Below are 26,792 nucleotides of genomic sequence, written 5' to 3'. Positions count from 1 at the left end.
GGGGTATTAACAGGTTGACTTAACATTGACCCCCACCAGTATGTCTGCAGCTACTATGCCACACCCCCCGTGGTGACGACACGTTGGCAAGCACTATATGGTGTGAGAATTAGGGGTGTGCCGATATATCGTCCCACGATATATCGCGATACGTTTTCGTGACGATATGTATCGTTTTGGGGGGAAAAAATATCGTTTTGATTTTTTTTTTTTTTTTTTTTTTTTTTTACAATCATTATAATCAGGTATGCAAACAGCCCCGAGGTGAAAAGGGTGACAACATGTTTTTTTTGGGGGGGGGTCAGGTGTCACACTATCGCCCTATTTGGATTGAAAACGGCTATTGTAGCTGAAAAGCTACAAGTTTGCATGTCTGAATAATGCAAAAACAGAATTATTTGTTTGCATTTACTTTTTTTACACCCCCATATATTTTCATAATAAAAAAAGTGCGTATCGTATCGAAATCGTATCGAAGTTGTGAGCCAAATATCGTATCGTATCGTTTGGTGAAATTAGTGTATCGGCACACCCCTAGTGAGAATATAACAATAAAACCTGAGGGATAATCCTCCTCCCCTCTCTCTCCCAAAAGTATTTGAGTGGACTCACTAAACCAGTTTAATGTAACTGGTGATATAACCATGTGAGCTTGTAGGTCGACTATTTCCAAATAGCCGAAGTATTAAAGAGGGCTTAAGTGGTTAATTTGTTTTGTAATAAATCTACAAAGTAACCGGTAATTAAAGCTGTCAAATAATTGTAGTGTAATAATTGTAGGGAGTAAAAAGTGCAATGCCTTGCCTCTGAGATGTAGCAGAGTAGAAGCATAAAGTATATCTGCTATTTTCAAAAACATCTTGATTTTTTTTTAGAAAAAAAAAAAAACTTGTACGGGGGACGGGGTCCCTCGGCCTGGCACTAAATATTTTTCGCATGGGGTACGTGACCGAGGCCAAATACACATGAATATGCGGGTCCTTGAGATGAAAAAGTTTAAAAACTACTGGTTTACTGTATGCAACATATATTTAAAAAAAGATGTAAATTAACGATAGAGTAATTCGTTCTGGCGTCTTTTCATGAATTTACATTATTTTACCTGCCAAGTTTATTAAACTTACACTTTTGACATTCTCAAAAAAAATAACAGTAAAGAAAGTGTAAAGAAAACAACAACAACTACAATTGCATCAGAACCACTGATTTAGCAAGGCACTGACCCATGTGATATTTAATTACCGGTAGTGTTATTGTGTGCTGTTCATTTTCAAACTTGTGGTGATTAAATTCCCTGTTGATATGTCTCTTAGGCCTGGGGGCTAATTAAAGCGCGCACGGTGTGTGTGTGTGTGTGTGTGTGTGTGTGTGTGTGTGTGTGTGTGTGTGTGTGTGTGTGTGTGTGTGTGTGTGTGTGTGTGTGTGTGTGTGTGTGTATGGTGTTTTTTGTAACCTTGTGTCTTTTAAATGGCCTGTTGACATGTCTCTATACAGCCTGGGTTAATTGAAAGCAACATGTTTGTGTGCTTGTGGAGCTTGCAGTCAGGTGACATGTCTCAGCTAAGGGACTGGCATCTGGTCACTGGTGAGTTGAACATGCCTTTAGGCTCCATTCACCCTCGTTTTAATCAGTGGTGGAAAAAGTAATCGGATTTTCTTTTAGTCAGGTAAAAGGAGCAACACCACATCATAGATATACAAGTTACAAGTGAAAGTCCTGTATTCAACATTTACTTGATTAGTAGATAAGTAGATTAGATAAGTACAAAAGTATTGGCATCAAACTATACTTACAGTACCAAAGTAAAAATACTCACATGTTGGGTGAGCACTATATTCTGATAGTAATCATTATAGCTATAGAGTGTGTGTTCAGTAACAGGGGTGTCCCTGTCTCTACAGCTCTTTAATAAACAGAAAGTACATTTTCAGGTGGGTTCAGCCAATCAGGAGAAAGTAGGCCTACCCATTCATCAACTATCAGTTTTATAGTGTTCCAGTTTCAGTATTGTCTGCTCATTTATTTGTGTCATCACTTCATAATTCATTTGTTTATCCTGTATCCTTAGTTAGTTAGTTCACGCTGCTGATTCTATAAAATTGGTATCCCGACATGGAAAATGTGTTCCGTTTACCAAAGAGCTGGAGAGACATGGAGACAAACACTCTATAGCAATGAGTACTATCAGAATATAGAGCTATAACACGTATTTTAACAAAGAAATATCACTTGCCCTACCTTTAATTCAAAGTTATAGGCAGAACGACCGTCGTTTATTCATTATTTTTGAACATGTCACAGGCTCAATATTCATTCCCTAGCTTCCGCAGAGCTCAGAAGGCATAATGAAAAGTCTGGGACAGAAAAAGCAGACCTTCCCCAGATGACCAGAGAGGCCTGGATGGTTCATGATATGGCATTAACCTTTAGCCCTAAACCATTCACTACTTTATAAACCAAAAGCAATATTTTGAAAACAATTATTTGGACATACAGGGAGCCAGTGTAAAGACCTAAAGCACTAGAATGATCTTTTGTCCCTTCTTCAGTAAATAAAAGTAATGCTCATTTAAAGTTCCATGAATGCTTCCAATGAAACTATATTCCAAAGTAATCCTGTAATATCAAGAAATAATCTTCTGTCTGTCCAAAAATCAAGTAGGCCTAATTTTCTTTGTGGACCTCAAAGTCCACAAAGAAAATATTAATGTATTGCATAGAAGTAAAAATGTAATTCCTCTCACCCAACCTCTATGTCAGGAGGCTCCAGGAGATTCCTCTGCTCATTTATTCTGTTTCAGTTCATTATATCCACCATCAGAATATCCTCTTAATTTTGACCAAGCCTCCCTTATTCAGGCCACAATATTCAATGGTTTAAAGCTCTGATTTGGATTACAGTGCAGGCTTTAAAGAGTCTCTTTGTCAAACCACAACAAACACTCTCTCACTCCCAAAATGGAACCCCCCCATAGCCTCACTTCCTGGAATTGTCATAGCTGTTCCTGGTACCTCACTTCCTTGAACGTTTCTACCAGTGATCAGTCACTTCTTGGAACTTTTACTACAGGTGCTGCTTACCCCCCAAAGCTCCCCCTATGAAATGAACCCTGCATGTACAATACTGAATGAAAGGATGTGTTTATCAAAACAAAACAAAACAACACAATTTGTGCACTACATTTAAGGTGTTAAATATTCAACCATAATTTTAACCAATATACTCCCTTGATTATCACCAAGTATGGACAGGAAATATACCCTTTCACATATTATGTGGCAGTGTCACAGTATACTGTTGTATATATTTTCATTATTGATGGTGCTTCTTTTTTTCTTTTTTTTTTGGAGGGGGGGGGGATTTTAAACCTTTATTTATAGGTCAGTAGACTGAGAGGAAATGGGGAGAGACATGGGGAGTGACAGGCAGCAAAGGTCGTGGGGATCGGGACTCGAACCCGCGACACGCCGTCAGGCTGGCATTGCAGCCTAGGGTGCCTGGACCGCCACGCTGCGGCCCAGCCCGGTGCTTCCATTCTGCAGTACTTTTTTCTTGCACCGTTACTGTATCTTAACTGCTGTGGTGCCTTTGGCGACTGAATGTCTCTCCTAACATCATTAACCCATTAAGACCTGAGGCCGATTCTACAAAATGTCTTCTAAATACTAACGGTTTTCTGAAAAACTGTTGTTTCTATATCAGTGGTGCTCAAACTTTTTCATGTCAAGGACCACCCAAAATGATATGTATTTGGCCACGGACCCCCATCACAAATATTTTGTTCCAGGGACCCCCCAGAAGCAAAGAATAGAGTTAAAAATGTTCGCTTTAAACAATATATATTCAAAGATTTACGCAAATGTTCACGATTTTTCAAAAATAGCCAAAGTGTAAAATAATGCTTTTTAGATCAAATCAAAAAGTGACACAGGCCTTAATGGGTTAAAGGTCTTATCTGATAGAAGGCTGACTTTGTGATTATGTTATTTAATTAATGATAATTAATGATTATGTCATTATAATTCAGGTCCGAGTCCAAAGGCCTGAATCCTAATGTATGTTAAGCCCTGCCCCCTACTTCTGCCTCTGCCCACATGGATGACTGATTACGTCATGGCATAAGGTGGCACAGTCTATGGCGGCACAGCACTGGGTATATAATGTAGCAACTGCACAAAAGGATTTGGGAAAAGGGGGGTGTTAGACAGGGGAGGACAGTCGTGATGGCTTCACAACACATACACCTACTTTCATACCTGTACTTGACCTTGATATTGCTCTGTTCATTCTCTCTGTTGTTTTCCTCGTCTAACTCTTCTTGTGATTCCCAGGCACAGTTTAATCTCAACAGAATGTACCAGGCCGGTGACTTTATTTTGGGTGGGTTGTTTGACATCCACTACTACTCTGTTTTCCCTGAGCCATCTTTCACCTCCCGGCAACAGGATCCCACTTGCTATGGGTGAGTATCACGAATACTGTAGCGAACAAGAGAACGGGGAGCGTGTTTGGATAGATACTATACCGCCCTACAAAGACAAAGTGCAGTGACAAAACAAATTGCATGCTTTTTGGGGATATACTATTACCTCATGAATAGATATGCAATGGGTGCAATATCAACTAATAACCCATTTGGATGGTCAATTAAAGTATTTTTAAATCAGTTTGATTTTTGATGTTCCAAATAAAAAATAACAATATATTGTTTATCTCTGGCTGATATTAGAGATGTAACATCATAGAGGAGTTGGGGCATTGATGGATGTTCTGCCCTCTAATGGCCAGTAGGTGGCTCTGAGCGCAGAACAATGGACAAGAGGATATGTCTATAATATATTGTCTGATCTGAGTGAACATACTGGCTACACATACATGTATTTACTGTATGTAGATATACATGTGCATGCTTATCTGCATACAACCTTGCTTAATGATACATTTTAAATGATTCTCTGCCTGTGTTTTTGCTGCTAACATAGAAACCAGACAATATAAAGCCTACTGTATTCACACGCTGAAAACAAGAAGAAGAAAGAAATGGATTACTGTATATTTCCATTCCGACAACATGGTTTTAGTGAAAACATTGCACCTGGCTACAGCTGCTGTTTGACAATGAATATAAACCACCAGCAATACAGTTTCTCTCTGCTCCCCTTAAAACATTTTATTCTAATCCAAACAGAAACGTCCTTTATACCTGGATTGTTGAAATGAGATAACGTTTATTGCTTTTGAGAAAAGTATATTGCGCATACATTTTCACAACTGCGACGTGTTGTGAGCTTGTAGATCTGCTATTTTCAGAGCGCAACACCCGAGCGCAACCAAACATAAAATAACATGTCTTAGTTCTACAGGATCTCTTCTCCACTAGTCCCTCCATAACATTTTAATCTAGTTTTTATTTGTTGACGAAATTTGTCAATATATTTAGACTTAGTCAGCATAGCTTAGTTTTTATTTAGTTTTCATCAGTGAAAAAAGGTAGTCGGCGAACATTTTTCGTCATAGTTTTAGTAGACGAAATCAACCCTGGTGCAACCCTATAGCATTTGGTGTGTGTTTTTGTTTTAGTTTTTACATTCAGGGGTTCAGGTGGGCTCAGACCATGGCGTTTGCCATCGCAGAGATCAACAGGAGCCCCAGCCTGTTGCCCAACGTCACTCTGGGCTACAGCATCTATGACAACTGTGTCACGCTTGGAGTGGCGTTCCGCGCCGCCTTGTCATTGGTCAGCGGGAGAGAGGACGAGCGCTTTCGGTTGGACGAGAGCTGCGTCGGCTCCCCTCCGGTGCTCGGCATTGTGGGAGATTCGACCTCAACGAATACCATTGCCATCTCTAGTATAGTGGGTTTGTACAGGGTGCCCTTGGTAAGTCGTCTCCTCTACTCCAACCCCAGTTTTTACCCATCGCCAATATTATCCTTTATATACCGTCGCTGTTGAGATGGAAACCTTGTCCAAAACAAGTTACTTTTCAGGAAATGGGGAAGAAAAGAACCTGTGTTGAACCTGGAGAGAGAGAGAGAGAGAGAGAGAGAGAGAGAGAGAGAGAGAGAGAGAGAGAGAGAGAGAGAGAGAGAGAGAGAGAGAGGAGAAGGGGGGCACTGGGTGATTACCCTGCAGAAGTAGCCTAATTGTTATTGCCTGTTATTATTAAGTTGTCAATGGTGCTTTTAAAAAAACATGCGTTGTGCTACAGTTGGTTTCTCATACTCCAAATAGCAACGGCTGCCACCAAGTGTTTAGTATACAACACAGCTTAATTTTGACATGTATTTATTTGTATTATTATTTACTATTTTGAGCAGAGGGTCAGGGCATGTCTTCGAGTGGTGGAGCGTGGCACAGCCAAAACATGGTACTGTATCTTACACAACAGATGTGTGTTTTGCAGGTGAGTTACTACGCCACCTGCTCCTGTCTGAGTGACCGAAACCAGTTCCCCTCCTTTTTTAGAACAATTCCTAGTGTTCCCTTCCAGGTAATACATGTTGCATTTTGCCTGTCATCTGCTGTGTGTATAGGCCAGTAACTATCGATTATTTTCTTTATAATTGATTCATCGATTAGATCAATTAAAGGTGGGGAGAGCAATATATACTGTAAAACTAAATGAAAACGAATAAACTTTTTATACTTAATGTTAAGTATAATGGACATACTTTTAAAGGGATAGTTCACCCACGAAATGACGTATTTTATATTGATTACACACCCCATGAAGCCTTGAATTCATGGAGATTTGTTTTTGTCGCATTCCTAAAACATATGCTTCATGGGGTGTGTAATTGATAGAAAATAAGATTGTTTGGGGGGTGAACTATCCCTTTAAGACACGGGTCAGCAACCCACGGCTCTGGAGCCACATGTGGCTCTTTAGCCCCTCCCTAGTGGCTCCCTGTAGCTTTAAAAAATATATATATGGAAATTAACTATGTTTATTTTCTTCACAGCTTAATTTTAATGTAATGTTGCTGTAGTAGGCCAAACATGAAACATACATTCTTACGTTTTCCAATATTGTAAAAATGTGTAGAATAAATAAAAAGTTTCAACATTTCGGTCAACTGAAATTTGCGCCATAGCCTGCGACACATTTATTGGCGAGGAGCCAGACAGGTGGCTTGTGTAAACAAGCCAGTGTGATTCCAAATGCCAAAAAGTAAAGATAACTGAGGAAAAAAGAGAATTGAATAGTTCATAGACAGAGTTGTTTGATTACCTGTATGTTTGATCTGCTGCGAGAAGTTCATCATATTTCATGAATGCTCATTAACATGCATTTGTATTTAGTCATTTTGATATACACTTAATAGCCCGTGTTGCCTTCATTATAAGACTCATATATGTTTGCGGCTCCAGACAGATTTTGTATTTATTTTTTGGTCCAAAATGGCTCTTTTGACATTAAAGGTTGCTGACCCCTGCTTTAAGACATTCACTGATTTACCACTATATTATGTGAATAATAGAGCCTAAGTGCGCATACGCCTCCATTCTTTATCCAATCAGGTGCGAGCCATGCTCCATATCATGAAATGGTTCGGGTGGACCTGGGCAGGACTGTTGTTTATTGACAACGACTGGGGCCACGATGCTGCCCGCATCTTCCAGACTGACCTGACCCAGTCTGCTCTGGGTTGTCTGGCCTATCTGGAGGCTCTGCCCTGGGACCATGACCCGGCTGAATACCAGAGGACCGTCGCTGTGATGAAGAAATCCACAGCTTACGTGGTCATTGTGTTTGCATATGGGAGATATATGGACAATCTCATGGTGGAGGTTAGGGTTATCCACTTGACCGATTAAAACTGGGAAAGCATCTGTGTCATTTTAGATTTGAGCCATATTTTATACTTTGTTTATATTAAAAAATAGCAGATATACAAGCTCATAGCGCGTCACTTTGTGCCGCGCTATGAGCTTGTAGATCTGCTATTTTAAAAAAATTGTGCAAATTTGTGCAAATTCTTGAATATAGTATAGATTTTTTAAACCGAACATTTTTAACTCAAATCTTTGCTGATGGGGGTCCCTGGAACATCATATTTTGAGATGGGGGTCTGCGGCCAAATACATATAATGTTGGGGGTCCTTGACATGAAAACGTTTGTGAACCACTGATATAGAAATATAAGTTTTTCAGAAAACTGCGTTTGGATTTAGAAGACATTTGTAGAATCGGCCTGAGGTCTTAAACCCTCTATACCTAGTAAACTGATACTTAGTTGACCTGGGTAGGCTCTGTACTTGGTCCTCTCTTCTTTTGCCTCTGCACCAAGTAATCTCGTCACCGAAAATAGCCAATCTACAAGCTCACAGCGCTTTGCAACGCTGATCGGCTATTTTCAGCGAATGTTCCCCCAATCCGCAGAGAATAAGGTTGTCAGGATTCAAGAAGGTTCAGGAATAGGTTGCAATTGAATTGCAAGCATTCTTAATTGCAATGTGATTTAGTCATACTCTTATGTTCATCAATTCAAATGCATAGCAATTATTACATTTCTAACTTTTTTCTTCTGCCTTTGATCTCAGTACTTCTCTGCACAATAAACAAATCATCACACCATTCACACATCTCACTGCTATACTAAAATTATTATTATATTGAATGATGACGGCTAAATGCGTGTGTGTGTGTGTGTGTGTGTGTGTGTGTGTGTGTGTATATTTTAATTATATTTTTTGTTTGTTTGTTTGTTTGTTTGTTTCAATACAATCAACAGGTGGTAAAGCAGAATGTGACAGGCCTGCAGTGGATAACCGCTGTGGGCTTGACCACAGATACTAGGTTCCAGACTCCTGACTTCATGCCGTACCTGAGAGGCACCCTGGGTATTGCGGTCCGCCGTGGAGAGATTGCAGGTCTGAAGGACTTCTTGTCAAAAATACACCCCGACGCTGATCCTGACCTCAGACATGGAAATACCATAGTGAGTCTTTTTTGTTTTAATTAGTTATTTTAAGCTGCAATATCAAATGTATTCTAGGGGTGCAACAGTTCATTTAACTAATCGATTATTGCACGGACACAGTTGTGCGACAAAGTATGAAATAACGCTCATGTGGTTAATTGATTTGTTGATATGTAAAACTTTCAATCTTGATTTTTTTTTATTTTCTTAATCGAAAAAGAAACGATAGAATGAAACGATAGAATGAATTAAATGAAAATATTCACAAGGTATTTTATATTATGCTTAATTCTTTGTCATGTTTCTCCAGGTGAGGCAGTTTTGGGAGCACACATTCCAGTGTAAATTTGGTCCCCTTCCGTCAGGGTGGGTGGAAGCTGGTGGAAAGCTGTGTACTGGACAAGAGGACCTAGGGACAGCAGACACCATACTTTTGGACGTGTCTAAGCTCAGGGATGAGTATAATGTGTACAAGGCTGTGTACACTCTGGCCCACGGCCTCCATGACATGTTGCAGTGTGTGCCAGGAAGAGGGCCTTTCATTGGGCACAGCTGTGCCAGTTTGCAGACAATACAACCATGGCAGGTGTAATGTTAATTAACGGTTTACCAAGCTGTTAATGTTTCTAGTTTGAATAAAATGTAGAATCATAATGAATATATAAATATGACATTGGCAAAAAAAGCATGAAAAAATGACGTAGCAGAATGAAGAAGGTTTTATAATTCTCCTTATAATGATGTTTAGTAATACCAATTGCTTGGCAGCAGTGGTGGAAAGTAAGTACATTTACTTAAGTACTGTACTTACAGTAAGTACAATTTTGAAGTAATTGTACTTTACTTGAGTATTTCCAATTTCCAATAATTTTACTTCTACTCCACTACATCTCAGAGGCAAATATTGTACTTTTACTCAACTACAATTATTTGAAAACTTTAGTTACTAATTACTTTTCAGGTATAAATTAGGATATTATGAAACATACATTAACCACTTTAGCCCTATTTTATACATAGGCTATTTGAAAATAGCAGATATACAAGCTCACAACGCGTCGCATCGTGGCGCGTTGTGAGCTTGTAGATCGTCTATTTTCAAACATTTTAGTACTTTTACTTTTGGTACTTTAAGTACATTTTGATGCCAATACTTTTATACTTTTGCTCAAGTAAATTTAGAATTATGTACTTTTACTTGTAACAGAGTATTTCTATATTGCAGTATTGATACTTTTACTTAAGTAAATCATTTTTGTACTTTTTCCACCACTGCTTGGCAGTAAATGTTTATCAGTGTTTGGAACAGTAACACTGTTACACACAAGCTTTTGGGGGGATACTTGCTATGTCCTCGGAGGTGTTGCTCTTTGTAATTTTTCCCATTACCATTTCTAGCTTGTGTATTACCTGGAAAAGATCAACTTCACCACGTCATTTGGTGATCATGTATCATTTGATGAAAATGGTGATGCTTTACCGATCTATGATGTCATGAACTGGGCGTGGCTCCCCGACGGAAGCACGAAGGTTCACAATGTAGGAGTGTACAAGAAGTCAGCCTCCGCGGGTGAAGAGCTCATCCTCGATGAAGACAGAATCTTCTGGAACTTTGAATCCAAAAAGGTAACTTCAGCTTTCTAAAATAATCCTAATGTCGAGCTCATGATGTGAATGTAATTTAGTTGAGACTGAAAATTGTTTCTATCCTGTAGCCTCCTCGGTCAGTGTGCAGTGAGAGCTGTTCCCCTGGAACCCGTGTGGCCAGAAGGAAAGGAGAACCTGTGTGCTGCTTCGACTGCATTGCTTGTTCTGAGGGAGAGATCAGCAATGAGACTGGTAGGTTTACATTATGTTGCAATGTACAGTAGGCTATATTCAGGACGATACCATACATGTCTATTCCTTTAACCATGTTGTCAGACTCTACAGAGTGCACCAGTTGTCCAGAGGACTTCTGGTCCAGTCCCCAACGTGACCACTGTGTCCCTAAGAGCACGGAGTTCCTCTCCTACCATGAGCCCCTTGGCATCTCCTTGACAACCATCTCATTGCTAGGCACACTTATATCTGCCATTGTCCTGGGCGTCTTCATCTACCATCGAGACACACCCATGGTCCGCGCCAACAACTCAGAGCTCAGCTTCCAACTTTTGCTGTCGCTCAAATTGTGTTTCTTGTGTGCACTTCTGTTCATTGGCCGTCCCAGACTCTGGACCTGTCAGCTGAGGCATGCGGTATTTGGGATCAGCTTTGTGCTGTGTGTCTCGTGTATCCTGGTAAAGACTATGGTGGTGTTGGCCGTGTTCAAGGCCTCCAAGCCTGGGGGTGCAGACATTATGAAGCTGTTCGGTGCTGTACAGCAGAGAGGAACCGTTCTGGCTCTTACTTCCGTCCAGGCCATAATCTGTACAGCCTGGCTTGTGTCTGCCTCTCCAACGCCTCATAAAAACATACAATACCACAGTGATAAGATAGTCTATGAGTGTGATGTGGGATCAACAGTTGGTTTTGCAGTGTTGTTAGGTTATATCGGATTACTGGCTCTCCTCAGCTTCGTCCTAGCATTCATGGCAAGGAATCTTCCAGACAACTTCAATGAAGCCAAGTTAATCACGTTCAGCATGCTGATCTTCTGTGCCGTGTGGATAGCCTTCATCCCAGCATATATCAGTTCTCCAGGCAAATATGCAGATGTAGTGGAGGTATTTGCTATTTTAGCATCTAGTTTTGGCCTTTTGGTGGCACTGTTTGGACCAAAGTGTTACATAATCCTTTTGAAACCTGAGAGAAACACCAAGAAGTCCATCATGGGTCGAGGTGGCACGAAAACATAGGAGCAGAAATTAAATGATATTACATTTACTGTGTATTGTACTACAAATAAATGTATGTGAAAACATTTGATTACTGATAATCTTTTAGTGATAGATTAAGTTTTCTACCAGATTAAACTAAAAGCAGTAATCGGATCAGAGATTACATTATGTATCAAAAAGAAAAGTTGGTGAAGTTGATTACCCTCCCTTAAAGTCTACGTTTGGTGATGGATTTTAAATAAGAAACATTAGCACCTTTTCATTCTCTGTTTGTTGGTCAAAGTACTGTATAAGAGGCACATTTTATATCTAGGTCTAAAACGGGCAATCTTACTTCATTAGGTTTGCAGGGGAGTAGGGAGGGGGTGTGGGTTGGTTATGGGAGGGGTGAGAATGGGGTGGCTATAGGGGGCTCGGGCTTCAACTAACCCCGGGTCTGTTCGGGTTGGATTAAGATTTTCTGGAAGAGTACGGTTACAGTCACGAGGTGACAGCGTGGTGTGTCATCAGGTCTGATTTCAACCCCACCCCCCAAAATCATAACTCAGATATGTTTAAAAAAAACTGTTCTAATTCCACAATGCAGTAAAACATAGTTCCCAGAATTTGTACACATTTTCAGCCATGACTTTTTTTAACATGTAGAATGTGTTTAGAAACAAATATTAATTGAATTGTCTTTACAGGGTCTTTAATCTGGGGTTATTTCACATTCTAAAATGGCAAATGTATGTACTTTTAAAGGTACCTCCAAGTTTGTAAATGCAACTTTGTAAATGTATTCCCTGTGTCAATTACCTTCCCCCATCCCTTGTTGATTAGACTCTTATTAGGGAGGGTCATGTCATGTTTCACTGCTTACTCAGAGAGGGTTTCTGAAAAATGTAAAGTATCTACAAGGGTCATGCATGTTTCACCGCTTACTCAGAATCAGTGGTGGAAAAAAGTACTACATTTCTTTACTTAAGTAAAAGTATCAATACTGCAATGTTGAAACACTGTTACAAGTTAAAGTTCCGGGAATCAGAATTTACTTGAGAACAAGTACAAAAGTATTGGTATCAAAATATACTTAAAGTACCGAAAGTAAAAGTACTCATTATGCAGAATGTCCCGTTTCACAGGGCACCATGTATAAAATGTAATAAAATATTTTGAAAATAGTAGATCTACAAGCTTTGTGAGCTTGTAGATCGGCTATTTTCAAAAAGCCAAAGTTTAAATAGGGCCGAAGTAGGTAATGTATGTTTTGTAATAATAAATAACATCAAATAATTTTAGTGGAGTAAACAATATTTGCCTTTGTCTGAGATGTAGTGGAGTAAGTATTGAAATATTCAAGCAAAGTAAAAGTACCTAAATGTTTTACTTAAGTACAGTACTTGAGTAAATGTACTTAGCTACTTCCCACCACTGGTCATGCATGTTTCACCGCTTACTCAGAATGAATGATGTGAAACATCATTTCAGTTTCCATAGTGGAAAACTGTCTGACCACAAGACGGGGGCGATCGTCCTCTATTTCTTTTCAAGAACTGATGACTGTAATCTTCTGAGTCAGATAATACAGAGAGAGGTTAGGGCAGTGGTTCTCAACCTGTGAATCGGGATCCACAGGTTGTCCCCACATGATTTGGGGGGGGGGGGGGGGGGCAGATGACAGTAAAGTGACAATTTAAGGACTTTTAAGGACCTTTTTAATACCTAATACCTCTTAAGACCATTACTGCATCAAACATAATCAACAAACTATACGATAACAAACCGGTCAAACATTGGCCAAAATTATCAAATTATATAAGAAAGAGACAAACCTATTGAAAATAGCCGATCTACAAGCTCACAATCAGAACAGAATGCGTCTTAACCCGAAGTACCAAGTAGAGCAATAAAATACAATATAATCAGGCTGGAACAAGTGGAACATAGAACCCACATGGGGGGAAAAAGAACACAGTACACAATAGGATTCACATCAGCATCAATAACATGTCAACATACTGGCTGAGTAGCCTGTTATTAGAGAAATAGGGAGAATTAGTCAATGTCATCATTAAGACCAGGGGATGTTGTCGCTTTGAACGTAAATATCGACCACAAAAACAACCACGTTCGCATTCTAATCTGTATACTACATACATTACAATTAGCAGAACCTCTGACCTGGTGGATTGTTTTGACTGAACATATTGTGGAGTCTCACTAGGGCGCCGCCCGACAGGTAAGCACCTCACCAGGGAGAAGCAGTGGGAGAGAGGCAGAGAGAGGCCAGACAGACAGCAGCGCAGCCTGGGACACGTCATAGAGGGGCGGTACCTACCTGTCCTCATCATGAATCAGCCACAACTCCGCACACCTGCGCTGGCCAGTTAGGTGTGGCCCACAAACATTTAAAAGCGCAGCCACTCTGCCTCATTCTCCACTGGCTCTCCTGGTGACTGGACAGGTGCTTTCGGGCGGTGAGTGAGATCCCACATTAAATTCCCTACACCGTTAAATGACTTTGTGTGTGAATTTGAGAACTAAAAGAATGTCTCTTTTATTTTCATAGGCAACCTGATGGATCGAGCATTAAACATGGAAATGTGAATGTGAATGGAAAATGTCCCCAGACCTGGGAGGAATTTATGTTGATTTGCCTGTTATGATTTAAGTTTGACAAAATAACGTAATAACAAGAGCTCTCTGAGCTAAGAGGTTGAATAAAAACCCTTCATTGGGCTTGTACCCTGCCTATCTGTGTCTTGGCCTTGATCAGTGTCCCACATATGGTGGAGAATACGGGTACACTGATCTACGTCAAGAAGCCACAGCATGGAGCACACTACCGCTTTAACTGCGCTTCTGAAAAGCCAAACTGACTTACAGGCAGCGGTACAAAAATTAATCGACCGCATCTCCAGAGATGTTTCTACGACTCGCGCACCGCGGGAGGTGCTCACTAAATTGTCACCAGACGACGACATAGAAGCTTATCTCGAGGTCTTCGAGCGGACCGCAGCCAGGGAGAGATGGCCGGCAGCAGAGTGGGCCTCGCTCCTAGCGCCTTTCCTGACGGGCGAATCACAGCGGGTTTGTCGCGACCTGACCATGGCAGATGCCAGAGACTATCGTAAGCTAAAAGAAGCGATATTGGCCAGCCAGGGCTACAGCCTGCCCGCCCGGGCGCAGCGGTTCCACCACTGGGCCTACCAGCCGGCCCAGCCACCTCGGCCCCAAATAGCGAGCCTATTACGCACCACGCACAGCTGGCTGACGAGTGGAGGAGAGCCACCCATAATCGACCGAATCGTCATTGACAGATGCATCCGATCCTTGCCGCCCGACGCACGCCGCTATGCCTCGCAGGTGAGCCCAACCTCACTGGAGGCCCTCGTAGCTCTGTTGGAAAATCACCAAGTCAGCGTTGAGATGATGAGGTCCACGCGCGCTGACGCACCCAAGACGACGCCAGACGAAAAACCCAGCCGTGACCGCCGGAGGGCCCAGCCGCCACCGCCGTCCACCAACCGCACCGACGCGGCCGTCGCCGAGGGCCCCGGCCGGGGCGCCCAGCAGAGACGCTGCTATGTATGTGGCCAAGCCGACCACATTTCCTGGTCCTGCCCCGACCGAGACCGCGACGTGTCAATGGGAACCGCCGCCAGCTCCGACCCGGCACGCCCCTGCCTGCACACCGGTACTGGACCTCGACGCCACGCCCGACTGCCGGTGAAGATAGACGGCGCTGACGCCCACGCGCTCCTCGACTCGGGCAGCGCCGTCACCCTGGTCCGCGCCGACCTGGCAGGCCGCCTCTCCACCGCCACCGTGCCCGTGTCGTGTGTACACGGCGACGTCCGCCACTACCCGGTGACGCAGCTGCGGGTCCAGACACCACGGGGAGACGCCGTGGTGCCAGCGGGGGTGGTGCCGAACCTCCCCGTGCCGCTGTTGATCGGCGTGGACTGCGTCCTATTCGAGCGGTACTGGAAGCCTGGCCTGCAAAAGAAGCCGCCCCACCGACGCCGCCGCCGCGCAGAGCGCAGCGGACCCCCAGCTCCACTACACGCCTGCCCGGCGTTTCGGCCCACCTCCCCCGGCTCCGAGAGCGGCGCCTCGCCAGAAGAGGCTCCAGGCGCCCCAGCAGCGGACGACGAGGAGGCGAGCGCAGGAGAAGAGGAGGTCCATTCTCCGCCAGGCCGCGCCGTCTCGACTGCGGCGAGCGACCCCGACCCGTTCGCCGAATTCCCCAGGCCCGAGTCGCCCGAAACCCCGAGGGGGGGGGAGTTCGCCACCGCCCAGTGGTGTGATCCCACGCTGGAGATGGCGCGTCAGAGTGTCGCCGCCATTGATGGGAAGAAATGTGACGGGGTGAGTACACTAAAGCCCCCGTACTTTCTTGTTAAAAATGGACTATTGTATAGAGGAGTGATAGACGAGGGGGGGGAGACGTTAGAACAACTGCTTGTGCCTAAATCATATGTGTCACGAGTCCTTTACCTAGCACACACGCACCAGTTGGGTGCTCACCTGGGGGTGAAAAAGACACACGAGCGCATTCTAGCCCGCTTCTACTGGCCCGGTGTTAAGCGGGCCGTGGAAGTTTTTTGCAAGGGCTGCCCGGAGTGTCAGAAGTCCGCCCCCCGACCCACGTTCCACAACCCACTGGTCCCGCTACCCATCATCAGCACGCCATTCTCACGTCTCGCCATGGACATCGTGGGCCCGCTGCCCAAGTCCGGCCGCGGACACCGCTACATTCTGGTAATTCTTGATTATGCCACTCGATATCCAGAGGCCATTCCCCTACGGACCGCCTCGGCCAAAGCCGTGGCCCACGAACTTATGATGATGTTTAGCCGGGTGGGAATAGCCGAGGAGGTCCTTACTGATCAAGGCACATGTTTTATGTCGAGGGTTATGACGCTGCTGTACAAATGGCTAAAAGTGAAACGTATACGCACCTCTGTATATCACCCTCAGACTGACGGTCTCGTGGAGAGATTTAATCAGACACTAAAGAAAATGTTGAAAAAACTAACCACTGTTGATGGGAAAGACTGGGACCAGTTGATCCCTTTTGTACTGTTTGCCATCAGGGAAGTGCCGCAGGCGTCCACGGGGTTCTCCCCCTTCGAACTGGTGTACGGCAGGAGACCCCGTGGATTGCTCGACATCGCCAAGGAGACCTGGGAGAGTCAACCCTCCCCCCACCGCAGCGTCGTGGACCACATTGAGCGCCTCCAGGCCAGGGCCAAGGCGATCTGGCCACTGGTGCGTGAGCATATGGAGCAGGCGCAGCGGGACCAGGCGCGCACATACAACCGGGGCGCCACTCTCCGTGAGCTCCAGGTGGGGGAGAAGGTGTTGGTCCTCGTTCCCAGCAGCGAGTGCAAATTCCTCGCCAAATGGCAAGGGCCGTATGAGGTGGTCGAGAAGATGGGGCCCGTCGACTATAAGGTGGCACAGCCCGGCCGGAGGAAGGGCCACCAGATATACCACATCAACATATTGAAGAAATGGAACGCCACGCCGCCGCTGTCCCTACCCGCCCTACTCGCCACGTCCGCCCCGCCGAGCCTGCCCCCGGTTCCCCTCGGAGAGGACCTCTCCCCCGCGCAGAGCCAGGACGTCAAGGAGCTGCTGGGACGGAGCCGAGACGTATTCTCCGACCTGCCTGGACGGACGAACGCCATACGGCATGACATACGCACCACGCCAGGGAAAGTGGTGCGCCAACGGCCCTACCGGATTCCAGAAGCTAGACGGGTGGCGATTAAAGAAGAGGTGGCCAAGATGTTGGAGCTCGGCGTCATCGAGGAGTCGTACAGCCCCTGGTCCAGCCCCATTGTTATCGTCCCCAAGCCAGACGGCTCCCTACGGTTCTGCAATGATTTCAGGAAGCTGAATGACGTTTCCACGTTCAACGCCTATCCGATGCCGCGCGTCGATGAGCTCATCGAGCGCCTCGGCCCGGCCCGGTTCGTCAGCACCCTCGACCTGACCAAGGGATACTGGCAGGTACCACTGACGGACCGGGCCAAAGCAAAGACGGCCTTCTCCACACCGGAGGGCCTCTACCAGTACACGGTGCTGCCGTTCGGCGTACACGGGGCCCCCGCCACGTTCCAGCGGCTCATGGACCGAATCCTGCGGCCGCACCGCGCCTACGCCGCAGCCTACCTGGACGACATCGTCATACACAGCTGCGACTGGGGCCGACACCTACAGCACCTACACGCAGTACTCGAGGCCCTCAGACGCGCCGGGCTGACCGCCAACGCCAAGAAGTGCCGTCTCGGGTTGACCGAGACCGACTACCTCGGCTACACGATTGGCCGGGGCTGTGTGAAGCCACAGACGCGCAAGGTGGAGCGCGTCCGGGACTGGCCCCGTCCCACCACGAAAAAACAAGTAAAGTCGTTTCTCGGGCTAATATCATATTATCAGAAGTTTATTAACAATTACTCTACTGTTGCAGCCCCGCTGTATGAGTTAACCAGGCAGAAACTACCGCACCACGTAACCTGGACGGACGAAACGGAGACGGCATTTCAGCGGCTGAAGAGCGCACTCTGTGAGGAGCCGGTGTTAAAGGCCCCCGACTTCAGCCAGCCGTTCCTCCTGCACACGGACGCGTCCGGCACCGGTCTTGGAGCGGTCCTCGCCCAGGTCATCGATGGCGAGGAACACCCAGTGACGTATGTGAGCAGGAAGCTGTTAGACCACGAGAAAAACTATGCAACAGTTGAAAAAGAGTGTTTGGCGGTGAAGTGGGCCATACACCACCTCCGCTACTATCTATGGGGACGCACTTTCACTCTCATTACAGATCACGCACCATTGAAGTGGATGGCGACAAACAAGGACAGGAACGCGAGGGTGACGCGCTGGTTTTTGGAACTCCAGGACTACAACTTTAGGGTGGAGCACCGGCCTGGAAAGGACATCCCGCACGCAGACGCCCTGTCCAGGATGTATGAGGAGGAAGGAAATGAAGCCCCCGGCACAGGCGGTGGGCTTAGGGGGGGGATATGTGGAGTCTCACTAGGGCGCCGCCCGACAGGTAAGCACCTCACCAGGGAGAAGCAGTGGGAGAGAGGCAGAGAGAGGCCAGACAGACAGCAGCGCAGCCTGGGACACGTCATAGAGGGGCGGTACCTACCTGTCCTCATCATGAATCAGCCACAACTCCGCACACCTGCGCTGGCCAGTTAGGTGTGGCCCACAAACATTTAAAAGCGCAGCCACTCTGCCTCATTCTCCACTGGCTCTCCTGGTGACTGGACAGGTGCTTTCGGGCGGTGAGTGAGATCCCACATTAAATTCCCTACACCGTTAAATGACTTTGTGTGTGAATTTGAGAACTAAAAGAATGTCTCTTTAATTTTCATAGGCAACCTGATGGATCGAGCATTAAACATGGAAATGTGAATGTGAATGGAAAATGTCCCCAGACCTGGGAGGAATTTATGTTGATGTGCCTGTTATGATTTAAGTTTGACAAAATAACGTAATAACAAGAGCTCTCTGAGCTAAGAGGTTGAATAAAAACCCTTCATTGGGCTTGTACCCTGCCTATCTGTGTCTTGGCCTTGATCAGTGTCCCACAATATCCACAAAGCTGCTTGATTTGACTGAGTTGGAGCATTGATTACAATCTGCCACATCTAAAGTTTCCCAGTGGCCGTTGAATGGAAAGCTTGTAGATCGGCTAATTTCCAGCGAAGATAGTTAATGTACCGCGAAAACAGAGAGGACACTTAGTATAGAGCCCTGCGGGACTCTGGTCAACCATATATGGTTAAGCAGTGGTGGAAAGTAACTAAGTATAAGTATGTTTTACTTTACTGGAGTATTTCCAATTTTATGTATTTTTTTCTACTCCACTACATCTACATGCGACGCATTGTGAGCTTGTAGATCTGCTATTTTCAATTGATTTGAATACATTTTATAGATTTGAAAACTTGTGAAATGGGACATTCTGCGTAACAAGCTCTTTCTAATCTTGGTATTTTAAGTACATTTTGATAACGGCACTTTTGTACTTTTACTCAAGTAAATTTAGAATTCCGGATTTGCAGTATTGATACTTTTACTTAAGTAAAACATGTGAGTAGACTATTTTTCCACCACATGTGGTTTAAGTCATGCTGATGACAGCAGCTTTGGCATAGCGTCTACATTCACTTCCGAACCGTCTGTCATATCTCCATCCTTCCTGTAGCCAACAGTAATTTCTAAGAACTGATGTCAGCGTTTTTTGAGGGCCCTGGCCATCAGACCCACAATAAACGAAACTGTGACGTCACATTTAAGTCTGATTCGTGGAGAATCCCTAAAGAAAACCAAGTGATGAAATGGTTTCCTGTCGGGCAGCGCCCTGCCGGTCACATGCAACACAACTTCCTCACCGTCCACTCATCGCTCATGCCACTGCTGTAGGGCAGTGGTTCTCAACCTGTGGGGCGGGACCCCTAACGGGGTCTCCCACATGGTTTGTAAAATGATATAAGAAAGAGGCAAACGTTTTGAAAGTAGACGAACTACGAGGTCACAAAGCCTTCGCGACGCAAAGCTTGTAGATGTGCTATTTTTTTTACAATATTTATCTGTGGTACCGATTCAAACTAAATGGAATGCCTAAACTCCTATTCCAAGTGGCTATCAGGGAAGGGGGTCCCCAGTTCAAATAATATTATTTTTTGAGGGGGTCCTCAGTTCAAATAATATTATTTTTTGGGGGTCCTCAGTTCAAATATGATTATTTTGAGTTGGTGGGATTTACGTCTGACAGAACGTAGAATGTTTAATGTGGCAGAAGCCACATTAAACATCCCAAACCGGGAACGGATGGCTGTTCAAAAATTGCAGATATACAAGCTCATAGCAATATATAATATAATATATATTATATTCAAAGATTTGCACAAATGTTCAAACTTTTTCAAAAATAGCAGATCTACAAGCTCATATAGCTACGAGCTTGTATATCTGCTATTTTTGAATAGCAAGAAAAGCTAAAATGACAGAGAAGCGTTCCCGGTCTTAATGGGCTAAACTGCTCATTTGCCACATGAAAAGATCAGAGGGCTTGCAGGGTGGTTTGGCCTTTTTCTACCTGCAGTTGACAGAAGGCAGAGAGAAAAGGGGGATTCATTGGACCACAGTTCAGGCATGGGCCTCATGGCCCGAATTGAATGGTCTAAGTACACCCACCCCCCATAAATGAATGCCCTACTTCAGTGCTTTTTTTTTCCTGTCAAGGACCCCCAAATTGATATGTATTTGGCCGCGGACCCCCATCTGAACATTTCTAGTGCCAGACGGGACCCCCAGAAGAGAATATTTGTGTTAAAAAAAAAAGCAAAATTATTCAAAAATGGCCAAACATTTTCAAGACTTTTCAAAAAATAGCAGATGCACAAGCTCACAGCGCGTCACTTCATGCTGTATATCTGCTATTTTTGAGTAGCCAAAGTATGAAATAATAGTGGTTACAATTATTGTGACGCTATATTACGTAATTTAGCTGGGGACCCACTTGGGACCCCGCAAGGACCCCTATTTTGAAAAAAGTAGGCCTTTTGCTACATTTTTGGTACATTCTGACAGAAAGTGGTTATGTGTGTCTGTGGGATTTATGAATGAAAGTATTAACTAATGAAAAGTAAGTATTAACAAGAGCTTGTGACTAAATAACAACTAGACTGGATCCATTGAAACACAGGTTCTTTTTCTTTCCTTTGCCCACTTCCTGAAAAGTAACGCTTTTGGACATACAAGGTTTCCACCCGACAGACACAATGTATTCATTCATAAATTGGGGGGAGGAGGAGGGAGGGGGGGGTGTAGTTGCACTTCTGCTTTTCAGGCCTTAAGTATCAGCCACTCTTCAAGCCTGTCACATCACTAGACTGACACTGACGAGGAAGAGAGAGATCGAGGAGAGAAGAAGATTGAATTAAACGATATTACATTTCCTTTCATTCATTCTATTCACTCATTCATTTCACATTGAGTCGTACTCACTCCTATCTGGTAAACATGGTGTGCTGTGGAATCCTCCTGAAGACTGCTGTGATGTGTGTGGTGCTGGTGACTCTGGTTGACGTGGCCTCAGCCGGTGAGTATATACGCAGTATAGGCTAGTATAGCAGTATTTGTACGTACTATATGTACTGTACATCCAATGGAGTTGTTGTGATGCTATTAAGGCAGTGGGTTCCACCGTGGTCTTCAGGGATCCCCTGGGACTCTTTTTTTTTTTTTCAGGTCTAAAACAAAATATTGGTTCTTCAGTGGTTCTTTAGGGCAGTGGTTCCCAAGCTTTTTAGCTCGAGACCCAAAAGAGAAATTAGACGTTCACCCGAGACCCAAACTAGTGAAAATAGCAGATCTACAAGCTATTGCCATTTTTGAAAAATCATGATTTGTGCAAATCTTTGAATATATATATTTTTAAAGCAAACATTTGTAAGATATTTAGTTCCAGGGATCCCAAGAAGCAAAGATTTGAGTTACAAATGTTCGCTATAAAATATATATATTCAAAGTTTTGCACACATTGGCATGATTTTTTTTCAAAAAGAGCAGATCTACAAGCTCATAGCGCGACACAGCTAAGAGCTTGTATATCTGCTATTTTTCAATAGCCAAAGAAATCTAAAGTGACACAGATGCTTTCCTGGATTTAAAAGGTTAATGATAGTTAACACTAGCTAGGAACACAAGGAGCATGAGGAAGTTACACAGGGAAGTTGGGAACTCTTGGGATATATAACAGAGGATGAGCCCACACTAGAAAAGCAGGAGTCAAACGGAACACTTAACAACATCTAAGAACTGGCAGGGCATGAGCACAGGGAACTGACTGTTTATATTGCATATAGAGATAAGTAGACACAGGTGAACATAAGTGACAACACAGGGATAGGCTAGGGCACTAACAGGACATAGGTGCAGATAACTAATAACCACAGGGAGGTGTGATAACACAGGTAACAGCAACTAAGGAAAACAGAAAACTAAAAGGTACAAAAAAAAACCTAACTAAAGCTAAGAAACAAGGAAGACCAGTTACTACAAAATGAAAGGAACACAACTGTAAAGTAAAACACAAACTATAGCAGGGGTCTTCAACAGGGGGTCCAGGACCCCTAGGGGGTCCTCAGAGTTACCACAGGGGGTCCGCCAAATCTGTGTGTGATATGATTTTTTTTTTACCTTAACCACTTGAACCTTAGCATCCCTTTTTCTGAGAACTTTAGCCAAAAAACGCCTGCGATGCATTGTGAGGCGTTGTGAGCTTGTAGATCGGCTATTTTTTGGCAAAGAGGTATAGGTGCAGAGGGAAAAAAGAGCAGACCAAGTAAACAAAAAAAGTTTAGTCTGAAACACAATTTTATACAATATGTATTGGGGTCCCTGCTTCATTTCTCTCTCAGCTAGGGGGTCCTTGGGCTGAAAATACCCCTGAAAAATTGGGGGGGGGGGGGGGAATTGACCCCTGAACTATAGCTTAGCTCTGCCTCACGGGGTTGCAAACGGCTCACTCCTTCGGTGAGCTCTGCTTCGTCTCTTGTGAGTGGCATCCTTGATTGATTGATTAAACTGGATTTTTGTACCATTTGTTTGTTGTATTGTTGCCTGTAGAAATGTTGAATGTGCGATACATGGACCACAATGAAAACAAGCATTTTTATGATTATCCATTTGGCTTTTTTTTTTTGTTATCGAGCCACTGTACTAAATTTGTCACTAAAATAGTCAAAATCAATTAATGCAATCAACATCCTGGATTTACTGTACCTGAGGAGAGTTGTATATATATATATATGTATATATGTTATGTGTCATAGCAAAATGACCTAACGCTTGATCCATGTGTTGTTTTCTTACAGCTGAGAAGCTAGCGTCCTGCTGTACTACAGTAAGCAGACAGAAGATGACCGAACCTATCACTGGATACATGGTCCAGAGGAGAAACCTGCCATGTGTCGCTGCTATCATGTAAGTCTGTCTGTCTGTCTGTCTGTCTGTCTGTACCATGTAGTGTGGGATCCCTTGGATCTAAACTGTTGTGTTCTTGCAGTTTTCAGACAGAGAAAGGAGTTTTCTGCAGTCAATTCAACGCTCCCTGGGTGCGACACACGATCAAAGACTTTGAGTAAGACAATCAATCACTAGCATGTTCATTCATTAATGTATTAATTTATTAATCACTCACTCACTCATTCAAAATTTCTATCATTCACTAACGCACGCACACACTGCACCAAATAATCTAACCATATCCTTATACTGTAGCTTAACCATCATTGTTTCTGTATTGTTTTCATAACAGGGCGGCACGCAAGAACGCCAAGCCTACCTCCCCTCTCTCCACCTCCTCCTCTACTCCCTCTCTCCTCTCCCTCCTTACCTCTTCCTCTTCTCCTACCTCCCTGCCCCCTACATCCTTGCCTCCTACCTCCTCTCCTCCTACATCCTTGCCTCCTACATCCTTGCCTCCTACCTCATTCTCCTCCTCGTCCCAGTGAGGTCTACGGTCGTACCTCGGCTCGGCAGGCCAGCGGACCAATAGCGCGCCGTCCTCTCCCTCTCCAGCCAATGACCTCGAGGAGGGAACCAGGAAGTGAAAGAGGATGAATCAGCATTTCTGTTGAAGCAGCATCTGAAAGAACGTGTTGAAAGTCCACTGCTATTAATCATATTTTCAGAGCCTTATTTGTGACATGATTTAATGTGTTTTAAATTATTATCATCAGTGTTTAATTTATTCTCAGTGCTCAGAAAACCTGTAAGAATGTATTTATTACATGCATTTATTTATGGAATCATATTATGTTGTTATTGCTGTTTTTATTGTCTTTCGAAGCTATCATTATGTTATTTATGAAACTTAAAGGTATAGGGTAGGTGAAATGTATTTGTTAAAATAAGTTCTATATTCTGATTTTTTGTTGCTGAGTTTTTGTTCAGTCTCTCCAGCTCTTTAGTAAAAAAGAAAATACATTTTCAGGTCGGGATACCAATTCTATCCAAACAGAGACAGAACTCACACAGAATACAGGATAAACACATGAAATTGGAAGCAATGATACAAATAAATGAGCAGACACAATTGGAACTGGAACACTATACATTTTAAACTGATAATAGGTACTCTCTTCTGATTGACTGAAATTGGCAAACCACCTGCGAATGTATTTTATTAAAGAGCTGGAGAGACGGGAAGACCCCTGTTACTGAACAAACACTATAGCAATGTCTACAATCACACTATGTTTTAACCAAAAAGATCACTTTCCCTACTTTTAAGAGAACGACTTTGAAGTTATTTATTCCTTTAACTACCTTGTGACATGTTTTTATACAAGACAGAGTTGTGTGATTCATATTCATATAAATAAATGTCAACAGATTTCAAGGATCGCTGGGCTCATTGAAATGTTTTGCATTTTCATTGTTTCATAGAATAGAATAGAACATACACTGAGGTATAACTAGATAAATCCAACAGTTTTGGAACTACAGGTTATCCTATTATACTGTATGTTAACCCATTAAGCCGATTCTACAAAATGCCTTCTAAATCCTAACAGTTTTATGAAACAGACATAATATTGCTATATCAGTGGTTCTCAGACTATTTCATGTCAAGGATACAAACTGATATGTATTTGGCCGCCGACCCCCATCTCAAAATATTTTGTAATAGGGTAAGGCACTGGCAAAAATAGGGCTGCAAGTCTTGTAGTTATTGCTACGCTGAGCACAATTGCCACAAGGAAAATTACCTTTCGGCAAGGGGCTCAATACTGTCTTTGTATGACCGTGGGAGACTGAAAGTCAGCATGCACTAAGTGCCAGTGGTCTCTGTAATTGTACTTTTACTCAAGTAAAAACACAACAACAACATCTGAGTACTACTTCTACCACTGGTTGGATTCCCCTTTGGATGAATGAATGCTAGATGTTTGATTTACCATGAATAATATGCAGGTGGCAACACCTGGTGGTGATATAGTTAATGACACACACATGCACCCACGAGTGCACACACACACACACACACACACACACACACACACACACACACACACACACACACACACACACACACACACACACACACACACACACACACACACACACACACACACACAAACAAACACAGTTTTTGTCTTTGCAATGTCCTGTTTATTGGCAGAAAAAAAATCAGGTCAGAATACCAATTTTCGTCCAATCCGGAGAAAGAACAGGGCAGGATTTTGAGTCGGGATTTGGGGTTAGAGGTGATGTCCTTTAAATCAGTCATTCTCAACCATTTTAATGTCAAGCCTTATACCACAGACCCAAATTTAATCCAATTGTTATCATTATTTATTTTTTTATAATCTCTGAGATCCCAATCTACACTATAAAATCCTCAGTGATAATTTAACTCTAAGAGTGTACAAATGGAACCAAATTGGTTCCACAACGCCTCAAGTGTGTGTGTGTGTGTGTGCCAAGCTCACAACGCCAAGATCCACAACGCCTCGCAGCGCGAGGCGTTGTGAGCTTGTAGATCGGCTATTTTTGTCAAAGAGGCATAGGTGTAGAGGGAAAAAAGGGCGGACCATGTAAACGAAAAATGTTGAATCTGAAACACAATTTTTTACGACATAGAGGGGGGTCCCTGCTTCATCTCTCTCTCAGCTAGGGGGTCCTTGGCCTGAAAACGTTGAAGACCCCTGTCCTAACAGTTTTCTGAAAAACTCATATTGCTATAATATCAGTGGTGCTCAAACGTTTTCATGTCAAGGACCCCCAAAATTATTTGTATTTGGCCGCGGACCCCGATCTCTGTGTGTGTGTGTGCGCGTGTGCGTGTACGTGTGCGTGTGCGTGCGTATACATGCGTGCGAGTGTATGTGGCTCACCGTGATTGAGAGGGGCGGGGCCTGGAGGGTGACGACTTTGATGGCGCTCAGGGCTTGGCCGTCCTCTCCGCCAGTCACGATGAACTGCAGGCCGCTCTCAGAGCCCAGAGCGTGCATGTAGTCCCTGGGCC

General features: G+C 43.8%; 2 protein-coding genes across 2 annotated transcripts; both read left to right on the top strand.

Annotated features, from left to right (window-relative positions):
• Positions 1-5,601: 5,601 nt before the first annotated feature.
• LOC311038944 (extracellular calcium-sensing receptor-like) lies at positions 5,602-11,764 on the top strand (the record flags this gene model as incomplete). The annotated part of the gene is made up of 8 exons (XM_084048576.1): positions 5,602-5,880; positions 6,407-6,493; positions 7,525-7,794; positions 8,739-8,945; positions 9,238-9,513; positions 10,326-10,553; positions 10,643-10,766; positions 10,851-11,764. Exons 1-8 carry the CDS (start codon positions 5,617-5,619, stop codon positions 11,762-11,764), a joined length of 2,370 nt encoding a protein of 789 aa, XP_083904702.1. The 5' UTR covers positions 5,602-5,616.
• Positions 11,765-21,661: 9,897 nt separating this feature from the next.
• On the top strand, positions 21,662-24,521 carry LOC311038905 (uncharacterized protein). The gene is made up of 4 exons (XM_084048534.1): positions 21,662-21,857; positions 23,635-23,743; positions 23,826-23,900; positions 24,078-24,521. The coding sequence occupies exons 1-4, from the start codon at positions 21,779-21,781 to the stop codon at positions 24,271-24,273; spliced, it is 459 nt and encodes a 152-aa protein (XP_083904660.1). The 5' UTR covers positions 21,662-21,778; the 3' UTR covers positions 24,274-24,521.
• The last annotated feature ends 2,271 nt before the right edge of the window (positions 24,522-26,792 follow it).

This window comes from Gymnoscopelus microlampas (genome assembly GCF_963454915.1).
Source record: "Gymnoscopelus microlampas genome assembly, chromosome: 22".
Lineage (NCBI taxonomy): Eukaryota > Metazoa > Chordata > Actinopteri > Myctophiformes > Myctophidae > Gymnoscopelus > Gymnoscopelus microlampas.
Note: the sequence above shows the minus strand (reverse complement) of the source record. Positions and strands in the feature narration are given on the sequence as shown.